Source organism: Alnus glutinosa, chromosome 2 (genome assembly GCF_958979055.1).
Source record: "Alnus glutinosa chromosome 2, dhAlnGlut1.1, whole genome shotgun sequence".
NCBI lineage: Eukaryota > Viridiplantae > Streptophyta > Magnoliopsida > Fagales > Betulaceae > Alnus > Alnus glutinosa.
The window spans coordinates 26,889,955-26,912,189 of record NC_084887.1 but is presented as its reverse complement, the minus strand read 5'-3'; the positions used below and the strand labels follow the sequence as shown (position 1 = coordinate 26,912,189).

Below are 22,235 nucleotides of genomic sequence, written 5' to 3'. Positions count from 1 at the left end.
ATTTCAACTTTATATTACATCAATCATATTTTACAATCATTCAAAAAATATTCATCCCTTAATATGAAGGGAGGGAGAATTTCAAACAGGGCCTAAAAATGCCTCATCGGACGAGAACAATAGGGTGGTGCCCTTTCACAGGAGTGAACAGGCTCAACAATCTATGTTCGGAATCAACAAGTGGTTATATATATATATATTTGCAAAGGATTCGAGCTCATTTAGAAATGGACGCTGGTATCAATTGAAGGAGCCCCTCTAAAAATAGTGGACATGAGAAACAACAATTACCGTGAATACGCTCTCAGTGTTCACCTTAGGACATACTACTAGGAAGTTTTTAAAAGCCCACAAATGCTTTTGCCTTCCATAATGCTACTAGCCAAATCGCGCCTCGTAACGTGAAGAAACACGAAATAATAGAAAACATAATATAGTTTTACAACGAAAAACACCTTCCAACATTTACCATTACCCAACTATAAAAGAGGATAAAAGCCCTTTACACAAGATATTTTCACTTGAAACCCTTAGTTTAAATGCCCATTCGAAGGTTACACGCACGGACAAGATATTTAACACCATTGACTAGTTTTTTTCCCAACAGCACAAAATCTACACAGAGAAACATAGCATTCTAAGCGCAGAATAATTGCTTAAACAGCATTTAACTAAACAGGGTGAGCCATCGTATATTAGCCTCCAAGCAAAATCCATGATTCTGTTTAAATAAGCCGAAATGATGGGGGTACAACTACAAAGTTTGTATTTGCTTCTAGTAGGGGCACTATTTTCTTTCCCATGTGTGTTTGGAGTGTGGGCGTGTGTGCACACATGTGGGAAGAGAGTGAAAGTCCCAGTCCAAATCATTACCTCTTAAAGCGTCCAAAGACGGGATTGAAAAGTTCCCAACCTGGATGATTTAGAAGGTCCTCGAGTATTTCCTAATTTCATACATGATTGAAGATATGGACACTAGATCCTTGTTCAGTGCAGATCCACCAACAATCCTCTTTATGCAATCCGAGAGCCTGGTATAATATAGCAACAGCTGAGTCAACGCAGCCCTCAAAATTTCCATACCACACAGTAAGCTGCTGAAAGAAGTAATGACATCTTTGTGCATCAACTCTATTGCAGCTTTCCATCTACTCGCAAAGTCCTTCACAAGTGGCTCCACTTCAGCAACAGTTATGGCCTTATCAGAACTCGAACTTGGGTCCTCCGCTGATAAACAACTTGCAAATGAGCCCATTTTCTTAAATAACATACAAAAATATTGAGACTTTGTCTAAATACTTACAGGCTCGGGTCTTTACAAACTTTATTATATCACTGAAATGCTCTAGTAGCAGTTCTTCCTGCAAGGAGAAGAAGAGAAACTAAAAAAAAATATATATGCAAAGAACCCAAAAAACATAAAAAGGCAAAAGTGCCCAAAGGGGTAATAGAAGAGCATTAAGGGACAGTAATTCAATCTTCAGAATAGGCCTTTGATTGTTTTCAAACTTTTTGTCAGTAGGTTTTGCTAAAACAATGTTCTCCTACCACATATTATCAACCTGTTCCCCATCAAGGATCTGTCTGAGGGAATTGCAGTTCTTGCCACTGGCGCAAAACATCCATTCTGTTTCTGTACTTCAACCAGTACAATCTTCTGAAAGGGATAGTTTGAAAATATCAATGTTCCGTGGAAACACGAATCAAGCCAAATGTTGCAAGGAGATGGTATATCCCCTTCAGTCATAGAATTTCCGCCAGTACAAGGATAGCCATCTCCACATTACAAACATGTTTAGTTTCCAAGAGCACTTAACCCTATCGCTTCCCCTTATTGTTTTCATTATAGTCTCGAGCCCGAAAACAAAAAAGATGTTTGGATAACAACCTTACGTGCAATTATTTAGTTTCAAGATCAACACTGATTTTCCTATTTGCATCTAAATGAGGTCTAAAAGCTACCGGTAGACAGTTACCACAAATAATGTTGTGTTGCTCTTCAGCAGTTCCTCAAAGTGCATTTGAATTTTCCCACCTTCTGGAGCAGCTTCCTGAAATCCAACTGACAAACATATTAAATATCACAGTGGCTGAAGGCCAGAGGACATTGCAAATTTATTGAGCAACAAATATCAGTGAATATGCTGCCCATCTAAAAGGCACTATAACTAAAGCATACTTGTCCAAGATTTCTTTTGGACAAAAAGGAACTTGCCCTAGAAAAAATTTCTTCCCCAACACCAAGTTGCACCTTCACATTGAAGTAGATTTCATTTTCCAGAGAAGAATCAGATACTATTTCTTACCTTTAGAACAGAAATTGTCATATCGTAGTTGTTTATCAGAAACACAATTTGTAGTTTTGCTTTTGGAAACATTTTTGCAAGCTTGATAAGCAAGTCATCAACAGCCATTCTCAGTCGTTCCAAATTCAATTCAAGCTGCAATATTGAGAAATTACATATTTTGAGAAACTGATCTCAATATGAAATCAAAAATAAAAGCATTTTATGGCCTTCAGATCCCTATGTCTAACCTGCCCATCTCCATATTCAACATTAAGGCGGATTAGTGAAGCTGTGAATTCAGCATACCGCCTCATTACGTAGTGAGGATGAACATCGTCTTCCCATAACGTCTTCACATTTGCATTTCGCATGCTGTTGAGATGCATATCAAATACCATCTTGAAACGAGGCCATAGGGAAATATTGACCTGCTCAAATTTAGTTAAGAATTAGTCTGCATTTTAAGGTGCAAAAATCCATGACACAGCTGCAGAAGAATTTAACAATAATATATTTCTTCCATCCCATTTTGCTGGTCCTCCTTTCATTTTCTGGATGTCCCATTATAGCTGTCCATTTTCAATTTTTTTTTTTTTTGGCAAGTCCATTTCTTCATATTAAGATTCTAAATTTTCTAGATAGCACTTCTACATATTGGAGAATAGTATGCACTAGCAACACAATGAAGACAAATTAGGTAAGTTATTAGTTATAGAGTAAAAATGATAGTCCCTTAGAGGTTGGAATCCCTGTTAAGGACCAGTAAATTGGGTTGGAGGAAGAACTTTGCAAAACAAAAGTCGTCATGTTGAATTAGAAACAAATTCTACAGTCATTCAACAATTGAGTTCCATCACTTTCAAACTCAATGTCTTTTTCTAAGCATGGCCAAGTAAAAAGGTACTATAAGTATTTTGTAAGGGTGACAACAACAGAACCAATTTCTGTCAATTCCATGAAGGAATCCATGTTTTGGCAGCTGAATTTTGGTGGCTGGAAAAATCTTAAATAAGCCATCAAGTCCACATGGCATAAATTTAACCACAAAAAAAAAAAGGTCCAATCAGGTGGCCTGGTGCACAGCCAAATGGTCTCTTAAAACAGATCTGTCGACTCCAGATAATGCCCGGCCCCAGAGTCTGAAAACAAGCTTCCTAGGCAATAAGGTGCTGCGTTTTGGTCTATCTGCAGAGTGTTAGAGCATTCACAGCAGCTTCTCAACTATTTTCCCTGAATATAGGGAACAAAATTACTTTTTTCTTCTCTATTAAAAAACACCCCACAACAGCTTCCCTTTATTTTTCCATATATCAATTAAATATTATTTCTTTACTTTTTCTTTATACTTTTTTATTCTTTTATTATTTTATCAATATTTTTCAAGTCTCACCCTCCTGGCTCACTCTCTCTGTCTCTCAAGTCTCCGGCGCCACTTGTTCTAGGCAGAGCAGTGGTGCTTGCAAATTGTCACCAAAACAAGTGACCTCGTTCTGTGAGTGAAGGTACCAAATGACAAACAAGGTCGGCTCCAATCGCCATGAGGGTTCTACCATAAGCACGCTCCATCGCCTCACATCAACTCCCAAACAATCACCAATTATCCCAACACACAAAACCCAATTATTTTTCACAACCTTCAATTCCTCAACCCAATCCCTTCCAAATTCTCCCAACAATCCCATTACAGGAAACAGATTTCCCTCGCCAATCTTCTCCAGGTACAGCTTCCCGTAATCTCAACTCCACAATTTCCTCGCAAAAAACAAATTTTTGTTGTATTCCAATTCGTGGGAGATTGAAAAGTCTCTAGGTATTCTCTTAAAACTCGAAATTCCACAGAAATCTTTGGTTTCGTTGATATGTGACTATCCTGGAGGGGGTTCCACCCTGCTGAATTCTGGAGGGAGATGTCGGCGCCGGCGAGCGCAAGGGCACGGGCAGAGACAGCGTCGTTGAGGTGCACTGTGAGGTGGAGCGAGGTCTCCCAAAAGGGCACATCGTGGTGGTCGAGGACAGAAGAGATTTGGTCGCTGAGTCACTCCTGAGCGAGGGAGTCGGACTCGGTGTGGATCCTATTCGGATCAGCGAGTTTGGGCATGGTGGAGACGAGTCCGGACAACGAGTTTGAAACGCTCATCCATGATTATTTGGATGATATCAGAGGAAGAAGAAAGGGAATGGGCGTTGGGAGATGTGAGAGGATATAATGAAATGAACAGTGCTTCCCAATGCAGGGAACATAAAATTTTAGGGAAGCTGCTGTAAATGGCTTTTTGTGACTTTCTTGAAATTTTCCATAAAATTTAGAGAACAAACTCCCTTTAGGGAAGCTGCTGGGAATGCTCTTAAAGACCAACAGGGAGAAGGCATGATCCAACATTGTCATTAGTGGGTAAAACTCTGATACCAGAAGCAATTCAATCTATGAACAAGTTTGTGTTTATCAAAAAGTGTTTTTTTTAATAGGAGTACATTTGCTGCAGGAGTCCTAGAGGTGAGTTGCTGAAGGAAGTAACCTCATTAGGTTACAAGAACATTTATGATTGGATGAAATAGAATTTTAACCTATTACCGCAATTAAGGTTTTTCCTATGAATAGATAAATGAACCTCTTTCAAAAGAGGAAAGAACAAGAAAGAAAAACATGCTGCTATGGAAAGGAGGGCTGTCTACCTTGTTTAGAAGCAATGCCAGAAGAAATACAGGTAGACAAGGAGGCAGAATTTTTTTATTATTATTTCTTTGGCTAGGTAAATTTCCACACGCACTCAATGAGTCATTAACCCACGAATTTAAGATGCTATTTGAACGAGATTTTCTTCCTCCTGTTTCAAGATAAGCTCTTCTTGTGTTCACAGGAGAATTTTATCTATTATGTAAAAATTATTTTCAAGGACCACAACAATGGATAAATTTACTGGAGAAGAAAAAAAAGTTTTCCTTTAATGTTTTGGTGTTTAATCTTTATATTGCTCCTTTTAGTATCAGAGGCAGTCTCTCCTTGCAACAACTGTAATTATTTATTTTTTAACTTTTTCCAGCAAAACATAGAAAATTACAGGAAAAATAAACACTTTGTTTCTAAAGAACAAAGGAGACTTGAAATTATAAATCTTGTACCAATTCATTTGTAGGGGAAATTTTATATCATCACCAGGCAACTAAAATGATAAACACAATATTAAATAATACAGACCTTGTCCAAATATAAATCCAAGCATGGAATTCGCCTCCGAGACATTATGAGCTGAAAAGGAAAACAATGCCGGCAACAGATTAACTACAACCAGTATCACTATTCAACACAGTTTGAGTGATCACAATGATAATTGTATTGGACACTTTGCAAAAAATCAAAACGCTACATCTAAGACCAGCTGAAATATTTTTCAAAAAAAAAAAATAATGTATGATAGGGTTATATTTTGCTTTCAAAATAACTCTTAAAATATATTTACCTCTTGAGTATTTGATTTCCGTCTTTCAGATCAACCATAATGCACACTTATTTGAAACATTCGTTTACCCAGCAAACATAACCTCCCCCCCCCCCCCCCCACCCCTAAAAAAAAAAAGAGAAAGAAAGAAAAAAATCATAACTGAAGCTCAATACATTACCTGGTGCTGATGTATTATCCCAATCATGAGCATTAGGCCAATAGCATCATAACAATTTGGAAGTATTGAATTGAAGTGTTCATCAATGACAGCAAATGGACCTGATAATCTCAAAGAGCACATGACGAATCACTGATCTATCCAATTGCTTTGGACAACAAAAATAAGACAAGACCTTCAATGCCATGTACTTTTCTAAGTACAGGTATTTGTTTTTTCGTTTACAGTGCTCATGAATTCATATGAAGCTTCAAAATGTATAGAGATAAATCAATTCTGAAGTACATGAGAAGCTTGTTTATTCAAAGTATGAATAATACAATCCCAGTAAAAATAGAGTGGCAATACGAACCCAACAAAAGTCATCCCATAGACTGCCAATTTTTTTTCTTTTCTGATAAGTTGAATGCCAAATAAAATTTGATAAGAAAAGTCGAAACCTTTGTATTTGACATCAGTTGTATTAGAAATACTTTATGCAAATGATGCAGGAATATCAATCAAAGTTACCTGCAAAAATTTCGTAAAATATGGATTCCTCACCAAAGAAATCATCACAGAAATTATACCTGCAGATGACAGAAAAAGGTAAAAATGCTTGTCACTATAGGATTACCAATCATCATTTAGAAAACAACATGAAGGGGCCAAGCAAACTCCACAGTACTCAGAAGTAGCAGTGTCCATAAGCAGCTTGTGCAAACTCCTGAAGAGGACCTCATAAGGATACTTGCTGGAGCTGGCTTCAGCTATATGCGGTATTAAAGCAGGTTCTTCAATTTCCTGATAATTTCCAACCATGGCATCAGCAAGCAATGAAATTACAATATCTAATCAAAACTATCGTAAATGAATTTATAAATTGAAAACAATAACAAATTAAATTATTATTTTACAAGTTCTGCACCTACTCGTCATCTTTTACAGATATTAATGTACCAAGTTGTAAAAAAAAATGGAAGTATGAGATAGGATAAGAAACATGTTCCAAAAATGCACAAAAAAAAAAATTATACATAATGTATATTGTTTCTCTTTTAGAACCAGAATTATGCCTTAAATGATTATTTTATTGAAACTGATAAAGAAATGCAGAGACTTAATATGTTGCAAACACGTGCATTTCCTTTCTCTTTTAAAATTTTTCACGCTATGACATTTTTAATTACCATGTTTAGGAAAAATGAAATTCATCATTTGATCACTGAAGTCAAAGAAACCAAAAGCTAAGGAGGGGAATATTTTGTCCAAAATAGCCCAATCTCCAACCAAACCCAAATACCTAAGATGCTTGAAGAAGAAATTAATAACATACACAAATCTTATAAGATTCAACTCAGATGATTATTTTGATGAAACCTTGTTAACACATCAAAGAACATGGGGGGAAAAATTGATGGCCCAGAAAGGAAGCTTCATGACAGTATAGCTAGCACTCGTAAGTATATAAAGCTTATCCCACGGTGTGGAAAATAGTGTCCACTTGCCTCTTTTGGTGCTTATGGAGGGAAAGAAATAACCGGAGCTTTGAGGACGTGGAGAAGACCTCTGAGGAGCTTTTATCCTCCTATCACACTTTGTATCTTTGGACTACGGCTTATGTGTTCCTCTTATCTTTTAGCTTTCTTGATTTTCTTACTTGTTTCTCTAGGCATTTCCTTTTGTATACTCCCAGTGTACTAAGGGGCGTCTCACACTTTTAATAAGATTGGCTTATCACTTATCAAAAAACAGTCTATTAGCAGACAACATTAACCTAACTCGGTCAACTTAACTAGTACATAATTCACCCAAAAAAAGAATTTAGTAAGATTGAAAATGACAAGTTCTCATGCACAACCCAAACAAATACATTATAACCTGATTAAACACAAATACACACAGAAACAGTGAGCACCAAACTGTAGAGAACATATACAGATTTGCAAGTAAAATCAAGTTTTACTAGGAACACAACAGAAGGATGTAACATAAAGTTAGCATGTCAAGCAACCCACACCCGAAGGTTCTTCTAGACAAGCTAACCTCAAAACATTTTGATAGGATAAAGGAAAGGCACAATGAATCTCCAAGTAAGGTCTCCATCATTAAATCTTCTCCATATCTACATAATATGTAAGGGCAACCCAGCTTGCAGGGAAACCTTTCCCCTTATAATTGCTTAACAGATAAGGCCATCTCCTTGAAATCAAATCAAATGAACAAAGCTCTCTCTCTCTCTCTCTCTCTCTCTCCCCCCCCCCCCCCCCCCTTCCTTTTTCTTTTAGATCCAGAATCCGTATATGACAAGTATACATATAAAAATACAACAGCCAAAAATTTATAATGAGTCTAGTGAAAAGAGCTTCACTTAAAACAGAACTTCTATTTAGAAGACAACGATGTTTATAAACTAAAATGTATAAACATACAAGAGATTACAGCACAAGAATCAACCATAGATACACTAGCACAGAACTGACTTCTCCACAAGCCATGTCAAAAATACAATACATTTGTCTTAAGCTTTTGAAAAAGTTATTAGAAACTATAAAATACTCAACAAAAGTTTGCAATTGAAATTTAACCAGATGATTGAGAAGATAGAGTACATGCATTACTTCCGCATGAATTTACCAAAGTAAACCATATTTCACAACTAGTAGGGAAATATTAAAAAAAAAAAAAAAAATACAAAAAACAAAAAACCTTCAAAATTTTTATCCTCTCCCCCAGAGCAAAAACAGCAGACCGATTCTTTAGTGGTTCTCTTCCTCTTAAAAAAAGACCACTGCTTCGTGTCTCCACACCAATCAAATCGCTAGATGTAGCTATATCCAATTGTAGTTTCTCCAGAGCCAGAATATAAGCACGGAAATGTGCACTTAAAACCTGCAAAACATGCAGCTGCACTTCAGTACTCTTCAAAAATATCCACACCAAGGTACTATAAGATAAAATATGGTGATTCCTTTAATATATGGAAAACTGAATTAGCTGTTAAAACTTGATACTCAAATTCACATAGCAATTGGAATAGCTAGGTTTTAACATATTTAGGATGACCTAAATTCAATCTCCAAAGCACATCCACCATTAGGAACTTCCATGAGCAACAGGAAACTAGGTGTAGCATTACAGGCATGTTGTCTACAGCAGTATATCAAAAGTGTTAATCATAGTACCTGCATAAAAATAATTCTTTGTAGATATCAGTCTACCACAGAGCTACCTATCACATCAAATGCTTTCAACACCTTAACTGTTAAAGTCATCCATAAGGGGATAAGTTAGAACAGAAAACCATTAGCCTTGACAAACTGAAGGGAGTCCAGCTTGACTTTGCTTGAGCATAATTAATCAGTGGATTATAGATTTGAGATTGATCAAAGCTTGCATAGCCTGCCAAATAAGTTTGTTCTCCAGATAATGATAGGCCTCACTCATGGCAAAAAAAACCTTACAGTGAGAATTAAACCCTAAAACCTTTAAGAAAAAGGACCTTCAGATATCCAAAGTAGTGGTGGGGCATGAACAAGCATACAGGTTGACAGTAATGTGGTGCTGCGTGAAAGCTCTTTGATACATCCATACATGTTAGATATGTAGTATGGACACTAGAGAACTCTTCACGATCCTTTATGTATTAAGTTTACATCCAAGCCAGATGTTCTGATATTGTACACTCTACAGAGAGTAATCAAGCACTAGTTGCCAATGTGCCACCAATATCAAATACAGAACTGTGATTTGCAATCACAGTAAGGAACAGCATAAAAGAGAGAGGATTTATAGTCTTCTTCAAATTTCTAGGACACAAGTTCAAGAATCAATATCCAGTGAGGGTGCAAATGAAGCAAGTGAAGAATAAAAGTTTCCCAATACACCAATCCTTATTTATGTCGAATATAATAGAGATACTTGTCACCGGCACCGGATTTGGGTTTTCCGGCGGATCCTGCTCCTTATTTGGCTTCTGTCTTTAAGTTCACTCCATTGGGGTCGCTTCAGATTCCTAAACCCTTTTCTGCCCCTCCATCTCTCGCTGGAGCAGCTATTTTGGGATAGAAGCTGCATTCTCCCCTCCCTGTGGTGGTTTCTAAGCCTTTTCAGTGTTACTACAAGAGGGCGAAAAAACTAAGGGAAGGGCATTCTCTGAAGTGGAATGATGTGCTGCTTTTTGATTCCCTGGAAGCCATGAAGATGTCCGTTGGCTACGTTGATAAGAGGGTTACGGGTGCAGAGCCGCCAGCTGAGAAGGCGGCAAAGCCTCCTGCAATGAAGAAGTCAGTGACGCCAGTGAATCAGGGCCTTTTTAGGAAGGGGTTTCTCAACCTTCCCCCAATAGTTTCAGTCCCTCCTGTGTCGCCTCATGAGGTCAACAATGACGGGGTGGTAGGTCCTTCCTCCCCTCCGAGTGGTTGCTTAAATGGTTCCTCCCAATCTCGAAATTGGCCAGTTGGTTTTAATCATAACAGGGAGATTGTGGCGTAGGAAGAGGAAGAAGATGATTATTGGGATGGTTTGCCCTTAGATTGGGCGATGGATGGGGATTTTGGGGAGGAGGCTATGGCTATTCAGGATGCCTTGGAAGAGGAGTTCCAGTTTTTTGCACGCCAGAAGTCTAAAGGAAAAAGGGAGCTTCTAAATTTGCATAGTTCCATCAATTATGGTGACGCAAACTATCCCTCTAGGCGTAGGAAAGGCAAGGCACACATGTTATAGGTTTGTTGTGCCTTGACAGGTACTGGGTAGTATTGTTCTTAGTTGGGTTCTTTTGTAGCTTGTTTTTGGTGTTGTGGGTTTTTGTGGGTTAGTGTTGGTTATTCCTGTATATATTTCCTGTGTATTTAGGGGCGCCTTACGCTTTCTTTAATAAAGTTCCTCTTAATTATCAAAAAAAAAATAGAGATACTTGTACTCCAGATAACTGTGAACTGCAAGCTTGCAACAGATACGTAAAAAGCTTTATGTTTCTTTGATGACTAAATTCTATCCAAAAGAGTCTATCACCATGATGAGGTATGAAGGGGTTTAGTCCCTGATCTCTGACTGAATTTCAGTTTTGGCAGGTTTTCTTTTCTTTTCTTTCTTTTTTGGGGTGGGTTTTTTTTTTTGGTGGGGCCCACATGCAACATTTGATGGGGGCATGGTCTGCGTGGCTTTTAAGATCAAACCACAAGGACTTGAGCGTGAACCAAAAAATGTATTTTATGTTGGTTCCTCGGCCTAAAAGTTTTTTGCTTTGTATGCAGAATTGCAGAACCACACGTTTCTTGAAGCTTCCAAGAATCTTAAGAGTGCTTTCTTGGGTTTTAAGATAGTTGGATTTATCAGGTAATTTTATTGTGGCAGACTGGAGTTTGATAAGGATTTAATGCGTTCATTTTATTTTAAGGAGCTTTTCACCTGTCAAGTTTTATAGTTTATAAGTATGAAGCAATGTACTCAAACAGGGATAGATTTAAACTATGGAAGTTGAGTGCCCTAAATATTTTGGCATGTCATCTTGTTTGTGTCTGCTCTCTCTCTCCTGTGCTCTTCCAAATGTTCTTTTCTAAATTTCTACCATGATTCACAGTTTTCTGGTTTACCACAATAATCATCCCCCCCCCCCCCCCCCCCCCCCCCCCCCCCCCCCCCCCCTCCCTCCCTCCCAACAACCCATGTCTATAGAGTTCACTCCTTCAAACTAGAATGAGAAAATAACCAAAAAGATATTGCAATGGACTACCTGATCTTTTAAACAACAGAAAATTGGAAGTGCAGGGAATGAAATTAAAGGTAACGGTTTAAAGAGTAAGTGACCACTCCCAAGTCATAAAAATAGAATCGCATAGATGAAAAAAATTTAGTCCTCGTCCTTAAAAAGTTATATTAAAAGATAAATAATCAAATCGACAGGATTCACCTTGTTCATTGTGTCAATATATGCTCCACGGACCTCAGTATATACTTCATTGCCATGTTCTTTGAGGAAGGAAACAACATACCTACATGTTCATGTTCCATATACTATATTACCATCCCACATTGAACTGAAAAGAGAAAAAGAAACCAAAAAAATTATATGAAAGAACGATAGAGAAGTAGATATGGGTGAAATTGCTCCATACTGTCTGATAGCATAAACAAAACACTTCCTATAGACAAAGAAATGCAGAATGATTGCCAAAAAAAAAAAATGTTTTGAGTTATTTTTACATTGCCATTATGCTAAAAAAAATAACTCAAACAATTCATGTCCATTGAACAAATAATACCGTCCTACTTGGATCAATAGCTCTCTTTTCCAACATGGACGCTAAACTGAATTGCACAAAAAAAAAAAAAAAAAAAAAAAAAAAAAAAAAAAAAACAGTTTTTGCAGTTTTAGCTAGTGTCATATACAGATACCTGAATGAATGTTGGGGATTTACAAAAAACTATGTAGCTACCAAGAACTTTCTTAGAACAGCACAACGAGCGGCTCAACAATGACCGTATTTGATCATCTCACAACCTCACGGTCAAGGCAAAAGTATACACACATATAGCTGGCTCTTACATATGTGAAGAAAAGTTTTTCTAATCGGAAACCCATTGGAAACAATCAAGATATGATGTAGTATTCGCAAACAAGGTTCAAAAAGGAAAAATATACAGATATATGTGCTAGAAGAATTCATATCTTGTGAATAGTTAATGGTCAATGGAAAAGAATGTGTCACAAGAAGCTTCCCAGCACAATCCTAAACAAGAACAAAAGTAAAGTCCTACTTGCAAGTTAGATATAATAAACAATAACTATTTAATTATTTTTTTTGATAAGTACAATAACTATTTAATTATGAAAGACTCATAAGCCAGATACTAAAAAGATATGACAGAAAGAACAAACACTACCCATTGCCATATCCTACAGAAATGAATAAATGAAAAAGATGCAATGGCATAACTGACAGGTTAGCCATATTAATGGAAACCCAGGGGGAAAGAACAAAAACAAACACAAAACCACAAAAAAAAAAAAAAAAGAAGAAGAAAGAATTAAGATGAATGCAAACTAATTATATGATAAATCCATATAAAATATCATGTGCCTTTAGAACTAAGAAAGTTATTCAGACACTACTTACTTGTACTTTAAAAGAACATTCTGTTGAAGGATCTGGATATTTGTTTTGGGTTTTCTCAGTGCATAAAGCTTCTGGACAATGAAATCAAACACCTGCAGAAAGACAAATATTGTTCGAAAGAATAGTACAGTAGAAATCAAGTTTAGAGAAATGTGTTACCATTAATGATCAATATACATAATTCACTACCCTAATTGATACTCACATCAAGATCATTATTGTAACAATAATAGTGATGTAGCACCAGTAAACAGAGGAAAAAAGAAAGCAATCAAGAGGAAGAAGGAGCAGAAATTAAGAAAGGGAGAAAGAAGAAACCGAAAGATAGAGAGAATAGAGAGGAAACAATAGCGACGCACGCTCAAATAATCATTATTCTTCAAAAACTATCTTTGTCTTCAGTTAACAGTGTTTAAATAGTAAATAGCAACCCTAATTAAACCCTAGAAGGGTTATGAGTGGGCTAAATAACTAAAACAAATAAAGGCTATAAGTGAAGCCCATTATTACAACCCAAATAAATAAATAACTAAATAAAATAACAAGATGTCCGCATCAAATAGTACTAACACTACTAATAAAAATACAATAGCGATAATGATCATAATTTCTTCTTTTTTTTTATAAGTATTGAAATGCATGTCAAAGAGCGCAGAGGGGCACAATCTTAGTAAACAGGAAGTATACAAGAGAACGCCTAAGTAGAAGAAGAAAAAAGTACCAAGAAAATCAATAAAATAATTGCACACTGAAAATAAGAACAACCACCACACTAAAAATAAGAACAACCGCGATAAAAATAATAATAACAATAGTGATAGTGATAGTGATAGTAGTAGTAATAATGATAGCAATAGTACCATGCCAAGATCCCAGCACAGAAAGTCTTCTCATAAAACCCTATAACTTCAAAGCAAGATAGTTGGCATCGGTCGCGTGCTCTAAAATGTGTTGTAACCACATTGACCCAGCACTTCAAACCTCAACATTCCTTAAAGTTCGTATTCAGCATATTATCGGTCAATACTCACAGGGAATTCTATTATTTCCTCAAGTCAATCCTGGGTCAATTAACTCCACAAAAGTTGAGATAAGACATAGGCTATATTGAGTTGACATGTATCACCTTTTCATGATTCCTATAGTTCTAAAAAGTTCTAAGTACAAAATGGCAATCATTAAAATTTGATTAATTGGATATTATGGCCTCAATATTTTACATTTCATATGTTGCATAGACTACTTACGGTTGAAACTAGTTAAGAGAAAAACGGTTGAAGAAAGTTATTATTCCTGTCCTCATGGAAATCTTTGGTTTTATCAAAATGACCTCAACTTCAACTTCTGCTCTAGAGGACAAAAGAGAAATACTTGTGATGCAGGAAGCAAGAAGCTAGTTTTACTTCAATTTAGTTTTATGTAATTTAGAAGTCAGGGTTTTTTAATTTCAGAATTAGCTGAAATGGGTTGTAATTTTTGTCCATTAGATATTATTCTGCTTTATTTAATTGGCTAGTAGTTTAAGTCCAAGAACCCAAGTCTTATTAGGATACTTTCAGATCTATTTCCCAGCTTTCCTCTAGTCCGAAAAGAGAGTTCCCTTTTTTTGGGTGTGCAACAGCCCTTCCTATCTGATAGAAAAGGATCCCATGATCATGCACCGATCTTACCTAGGAATTATTATCACTTAGCGCTTGTGCTATGATACCTATGATAGAAGTTATATACTCTATAACATAGGCCTTATCCACACAAGGAATGGAGAACATACAAAAGCTTTGGAATATTATTTTAGGGCACTAGAATGAAACCCGTTCTTATCCTATAGACGTGAAAAGAGATTTGTTTTGATAAGTTTTTTTTTTTTTTTGATAAGTACGTGAAAAGAGATTTGTGATCCCTAAATTTTAAATATTTAGCATGAAACCAACACTTTTGATGTTATTTGACGCACAATAATCTCTATATGTCGATTATGAATCTACACTCCTTGAGATCGATAAATTTTTTGGATCCGAACCATTTCTTCTGGCTCTTTTTCAAAGATTTGGTACCGCTCTCACGGCCCACACCGAAGGGGCCCCTGCTTTTTCAGGGTAAGAAGGGGTAGAGAAAATACATTGAGCCAATGTTCGAGTACCAGGCGCTACGGCGCTGGAGTAAGTCCTCGACCTACAATTGATAGAGGATGATTTATTCAATCACATAGTTGGGCTCCTAGAATATGTGCAAAGGCAAAAGGGAGCTTGACTCAAGAAGAAGAAAGAACTCCATTCACTATCTAAAAAGGATCTATCATATCCTTCTATTGAACCGATAACCATCTTTCAGCTAACCTAGCCTCCTCCGTCCCTCGAAGCCTCAAAGGGCGAATTGGGAATTTTTCTGATAAGGGATCAGAGTGGTTTTCCTAAGTGTGAATCTTAGAACTATCTTCTTCTTATTCTTATTTTCTCTTCAGTCCAGCAATTTGTTTTTATCAAATCCCAACAAATATTAGATCTAATTTAGAATCTATTATTTCACAAAATCCAACCCTAGAGAACCCCAAACCATCTATCCATCAAATGGCTCCCAAACAACCCCCAAAACACCAAAATATTATTATTGGGTTACCGTTCATGGTCCAGGAACAGCCACTCAAACCCAAATTTTTTCTCTTTTTTTTTTTCACCTCCAAATCACACCCTTCTATTAAACCATTAAAAGCTCTATATTCCCCAATATTTTCCAGCCTTTTACCACCAAAATCGTAGCCCTAGTTCATCCTAAAACCTAAAACAAGTTGTTGTCAGGAAGTTTCAACATCAGATTTAGTATCACAGCTCTTTATCCTACATCGACTTGATTACTAGCCAGTATAGATCAAAATATGGACTAAAACAATACTAAGTTTCATCGTTATTATGTTCAACACCAATAGCCAACACTTTTCAAGCTACAAATGTCAAATTGTAGTCCTTTCCAACATATATAATTGAAACAGATACAAGTATCAGCACCAACTCAACATGTCAACCATGCTCTGGGGTCACCAAGGAGTCTTAGCTTCAAATGTTTGCCACTATGGATGGCTATTTTTTTTTGTTTTTGTAAGTAATTCAGTCTTATTAAAGCTACGGATAGCAATTAATTCTATTTTTCTTCTATTGGAAATAACAAGACTGCTATTACTAATTGATACTAACCAGTCTACGAAAGCAATCATCCATATACAAATATCTCCATGAGCATTAACCGCACAGCAGTAGGGGATCAAAAAGTCACATTGATACTTTGGTAGATGTAAAATGTAAATTAACACAAGACACCGATTAATCATCATCAGCCAATGCATCTGGAAATTCTAGTCAATAACCTTTGAAACTGCTTTCTGCCGTAGTTTTTCTAGCTCAGGTTGAACATCTTTTAGAGCTTTTGAAGCTTTGACCATAGGATCAACGTCTACAAACTTCAGCTTCTTACTTAGAATCTCAAGGGTTCTCATGTATTCATCATTGACCTGGACAAAAATTCCACTGCAAGTATGTTAACAGCAATAGAAGAAAAGGATCACAAAAAAGTCCCAAATCACCAGGTTGACCAGAAAGCAACATGGGCTGTGCAGTTGTTGCGTGCAGTATGTACATTCAAGGACGTGTGATGTAGCACAATTCTGTTACAGATAAGGCCAACATACAATAGTTGACAAATCAACTCTAAGCTAGATAGTTGGAACAGCACTAAATCAAGTATATGAGCATAAAACATCTAGAAAGTGCCATTCTAATAACCAAAATATGTGTGTGTGCCGGTGTTTGTACTCAAACACACACACGTACACATAGAAGAAGTTGCTGCAACAACTAGAAAAATCCGGCCAACCATGTCAATAGTAAGGGTTAAAAAGATGGATAGAAAGTGAAGGGGATGCCTAGACATTTGCACAATCAAAAGCAACAATATCTCCTCCTGCAATGATTAAATTGTTACAAGAAGAAGGGAGGAGAGGGAACTACAAGCAACAATTGATCACTTCAACTACAATACATTTGATACATGCACATACACACACATACATATGTATAGAAGATGTTCAACAACTAGATATCAACTGGCCAGCCATGTCAATATTCTAGATTAAAAAGATGAATAGAAAATGAAGGGGACGCCCAAACCTTTCCAGTATCAAGCTACAATGTCCTACATACCATGATTATTCCGTCAAAACAGTATGGGGGAGGGGAGAGAAAAAACTATAAGCAACAATTAATCATTCAAACTAAAACGCGTTTCCCTCATATAAAGTTTTCACTCAAACCAATCTAGCAAGTCTTACAAGAACATGACAATGATATAGATCAAACTTAAAAGAGCTTAATCCAATTATGGCTTGACACGATTAGTATAATAATAAAAGTGTAAAGCTTTAGTAACAGGTTCAGAAAGGAGCTTTCCAATTAAGGCAACTGTAAAAAATGTACAAAACACACATATAGACTTCTCTCAAATTACCTGTATCAATATTTTTTATCATAATTCAAGCACCAGACATTAATAATATCAGGGCCCTGATAATCCTTTTGGCTAGGTGAATCAATGAAACTCTTTGATTTGTAAAAAAAAGGAAATATAAACAAGAGTAATTTTGGGATGAGACCACATGTGAGCAAGTTGCAAAACAAAGACAAACAAGTAGTAATATCAATTATAACATGAACACATAAAAAGTACATTATACAAAAACCAGGGATACCTCTCCATCAACAATTATGTCAACCATCCTTGGGGGGACAATAATGTCTTCAACAAATTTTGCCAATTTTGATTCTGCCACCTGTTTAAAGAACATAAACAATCATATATTGTACAGCACAAGATGATAAGCACTATTAACATCTAATAAGATCCACAAGCCCTGTTTGTGGTTCTCAAAATTTAAACTCAGACCAAACAATGAAGCATAGCTTCTGATAAAAACAATGATACCTTGCGATTCTTAAGCTTCAGACCCATATCCATAGACTTCTCCTGGAGGATTTTTATGTCTGAACTTATGGAACCAATTTCAGTCTGGAAATGTTAAAGAACAACTCCATTGAAATGTGTGAGAAAAAAAAAACTGCAAACAATTGGGTTTTACTAAAAGAAAACCAATGCAAGAAAAGAAAATAAAAGAAAAGGACAAGAAACAAAACATTAAAATAACAAATAACTGTGGAAGAATCAATGCCAAACAAGGTATGTAAACAGAGAAATATCATTTGAAATGCATCTATCGTTTGGGTTTCCAATCTTCTTAGCTGAAATGAAACCAGTATCATTATTCTCAAATGGCTGTAGGAAAACTATGAACACACTTTTAAAGACATCCTGAAAGTAATAGAAAAGTAAAGTTAGTTCCTACAATCAGTGCTCTGTTTTTCATACAGCTTATAGATCGGCCACTCGCAGAAAGCATCCACACTTTTTTAATGGATCTTTTATATATTCCACCACTTTAACAGATTAAGATTCCAGGCATATTGGACTGAAGTGGTGCTATATAATTAAAATGCCCAGAAATTGATTGTGGGAAGGAACCCAGAGAAAAAGCCAGCTCATGCCTATATCTGAATTTGGACTTTATAGACAGTATGATTCTAAAAAGATTTATGGCCTTATCCCCATCAACAAGACAATGGATTACTAGCTCTTTAAGTAAAGATCATCAAGATCAACCCCAACGGGCGTGTAGGAATATCATGAATTCTGATTGTTGTAAACTGACAGAATGATAATAAAGAATTTCAGGGTAGCAAACATTCTCTAGATTTTTTCTCTGATCACATGTTTTCAGTCAATATGTTGTTATTAGAGAGGAACTACTTGTGTATTCCCAACAAAAATACTTGGCAACCATTTCCATCGGTATAAAAAAAAAGAGTCTCATTGAAGAAGCTGCAAGCAAGTAAACACTTGCTTATTGCCAAGCAAGGGCAAACATACTTGAAATCCGCTGAGGAGAGTTTCCATCTGTGACAAGATGCTGTCACATTCACGAATTTGATCATGAAGAGACACTAAATTATCGCTTTCTTTTATGTAATCCTGCAATGTTGGAAAGTAGAAGTACCAAACGAATTAAAAACAGTGAACATTATAAATGAAAAAAAAAAAAAAAAAAAAAACAGTACTCAAAAAGGATTTTGAAGATTATCTCTACCAAAAAAAAATAACCAATGACTGAAAACAAATCACAAATTTCTTTTTAAGGGCTAATAATTTAAATCTAGTTTCTATAGTTTTAGATTAGCACTATAGAAGACCAACAGTGCAAGAATGATCAACAATATAACAGATCAAAAAAAGTCTTATCCTTCATTGGTGTGCATACAAATGCTTGTACAAACTTTCAAGCACCCATAATATGAGATAGTCTGCAACATCAATGGTGCCTCTCAAACTAAAACTTAGGAGATCTGAAAATGCAAGTGTAATGACCAAAGCTTCATTTATGGTAACTGAAGTTGACAACTAAAAATTTCAGGGCAAGTTTGGGTCAGTTTTAGAACCCGTAACAGAACACAATCTAACAATCAAAAAATTAACAATTTTAAATTGGTCAAAACCTCCAGAGCAAAACAACTTAAAATGTCTAACACATGTACTAAAAACCCTTCTAATGAATTAAAGGTATCTTAACTTATCAAAAAAAAACTGGTGCTATCCTCCTAACTTATCAACAATAATAGAAAGAGTATCAGAAAGTATAAGTTTTTAAAGCTATCCTCCTTAAAACTGTCATTAAACCTTGCCTTCATGGCCCATAGGGTCCAAGTGCTCAACCTAATGAATATCACCTTCCATTCAGGATACTTAAACTCTTCTTGTTTGCAGTGAGGAAGCCCAAGTATAGCAGAGTTACAAGATAGGCTTGTTAGGCCAATTCCAATGGGATGAAAGAAGTGTCTTATGTATAATGATAAAAAGATAATGGAGCGACGCAGTTCAGCTGGTAAAAGGGTGGGGAGGAATAGGATAATCCTGGATTGAAAATATTACCAATCAAAGAAAGTTGGTGCAGGAAAATAACGTTAATGGCATGAAACTCACAGGTTCATGACACTAATATAATAAAGTGCAGGATATTGCAATATTTACTTCCAGCTCCGATATTACAGCATCTCAAAACTTCACTCTTCAAAGATACAACTGAGACTGGGATACTCATAAACGACACAGCAACAATTGCTCAGTCTATTTGTCAATCTCCATTATGAGAAGACTAACTTTAACTTGGAAAATTAAAACTAACTAGCCGTCCAATAAGAAAGTAACACTATAGCAAAAAGCATGTCACTTAAGAAGAAAATTTATTCAGATATGCAATGGTATGACACTGTAGTCTTTGGCAATATGATATGATAAAGCAGTGAGAAACCAATCTATTTTGAAGAAGCAGACTTCCTAAAATAAAAGAGAAGACTCTTCACACCACATTTTGTATATGAAGAATTACTGGCTTTATTGCAACAAAGCATCAATCACTGTATGCTGTGAACACCATGGTAGTATGAGCTACATAAGTCAATTTTCGTGCTACCATAAATCAAGCAAAGCCTAGAAGAAGAAGAAAAAATTTGCAATCATAAATCAAGAAGCTATGAATTATAAAAACTATGGATTGCCCCAAAAAAAAAAATCTGCTTAGTAGACACAAACCTGAATCGAGTCCAATTCAACTTGCCGTAAATTGTTCTCAACCCCCTTCGTATACTCCCTTAATTTCGTACCTTTCGACAGTATGTTTGCAACTACCTACATCATAAAAGAGACCAGAGGGGTGGGAAGGGAATCATGAATATGTAAACCTCTAACAAGGACATAAGAAACCATTGTTCCAGTAAGCAACAAGAATAAATTTAAATAATGAAACATGGTGAGAAGGTACAATGAGAAAAGAATAAAGAAGCATTGATAAATATGGTAATTACATCATCATTTTTACATTCTTCCAGTTCTTGCTGCAGGCCTTCCAATGATATATCATCACTGTATAACATAGCAACCAAATGTATCTTCATAACAACAGAATGAAAATAATCTATTTATAAACAAATCAAATTGATCACTTACTCCGCGTAATGAACACATAGCACAAATCCATCCAACAACATAAAGAACAATCATACCTGCTCGCATCCTCCTCGACAGTCAAGTCCCCAACAAATGCTCCTAAATCAAACACATTTCTCTGAGCATCATTTGTCTCACTATAAGACCGACCCTGCACACATAGGAAACACAAATTAAATATGAGCAAGATTGGGATTATCACATCACTGTTCTCCCGATGACCTAATGGTGTTTTCAGCTGCTGGAGTTTCTTCGATTGAGACTGATAATCACATTAGCTTGAGAAGCAGCAAACAGACCTCCTTGGATCACACGACCATAAATTAGAATTACAAAGTCGATCGCTGAGAGCTTCGAGTTTGAAACTTACCACTTTGTTCGTCGCAACATCGGCCATATTGGTGAAGCCAACCAAAGGCCTCGAAGATTGAATGCACCTGAGAGAGCTTTTTGAGTAGCAAATGTTAAGATTGAACAGAATTTCAGATTCAGATCGGAAGAATTGTTCCTAATAGTAATAACTATTACATAAATGAATTCTTGACGATCGGATTCAAGCCCCTTGGTGGGTCGGGTCAGTTAGACCGTTCCACCACTTGAAAAGTTGGAAAACGAGCAAGCGTCGTGTGCAAGTGTGGCTTTCAAGCCCAACTGGTAAATGTCTGGGCTTAACATAGCAAGGCAGTTTTGCTTTTGCATTATATTTGACTTTTGGTCTATTTCTGTTTTCCAATCTGATTATCTTGATTTTTTTTTTAAGAAAGATTAATCTTCCTCATTACACTCATTTCATATTTTCATAGTGTATTTTAAATTCTTTTTTATATTAATAGCTTAACAAAACAAACATATTTAAAAAAGATCAGGGCTTGTTTGGTAAATAATTGTGTTGTAGAATATTTGTGTGTTGTATAGTAAGAAGTGATTGATGTAATATAAAATTTGAGAATGTTTTATAGAAAAGTAAAAAAATTTTGTTTTGTAGTGGGTTTTTTTATTTGAATAATAATTGTGATATAAAAAGTATAAAAAAAGTTAGAATGTTTTTGATTTAATATTTTTGAAATAAGTGAAATAAATAAAGGGAGAATGAAAATAGGTTGCCAAACTGGCCCTTATATTTTATGGACTCCAC

General features: G+C 36.0%; 1 protein-coding gene across 2 annotated transcripts; it reads right to left on the bottom strand.

Annotated features, from left to right (window-relative positions):
- Positions 1-630: 630 nt before the first annotated feature.
- Positions 631-21,707, bottom strand: LOC133862071 (vacuolar protein sorting-associated protein 52 A). Of its 2 annotated transcripts, XM_062297934.1 has the most exons (21): positions 21,471-21,707; positions 21,157-21,251; positions 20,959-21,016; positions 20,687-20,782; positions 18,971-19,072; positions 17,972-18,055; positions 17,739-17,819; positions 16,362-16,505; positions 13,004-13,095; positions 11,797-11,878; positions 8,595-8,777; positions 6,574-6,689; positions 6,417-6,475; positions 5,907-6,007; positions 5,485-5,535; positions 2,537-2,716; positions 2,307-2,441; positions 1,977-2,051; positions 1,549-1,657; positions 1,304-1,361; positions 1,086-1,227 (listed from the first exon to the last, which is right to left on the bottom strand). In XM_062297934.1, exons 1-20 carry the CDS (start codon positions 21,495-21,497, stop codon positions 1,333-1,335), a joined length of 1,899 nt encoding a protein of 632 aa, XP_062153918.1. In that variant the 5' UTR covers positions 21,498-21,707; the 3' UTR covers positions 1,086-1,227; positions 1,304-1,332. The 2 variants fall into 2 exon arrangements, with proteins under 2 accessions (XP_062153917.1, XP_062153918.1); XM_062297933.1 differs by lacking the exon at positions 1,549-1,657 and having other exon boundaries at positions 631-1,227; positions 21,471-21,703.
- Positions 21,708-22,235: the final 528 nt, after the last annotated feature.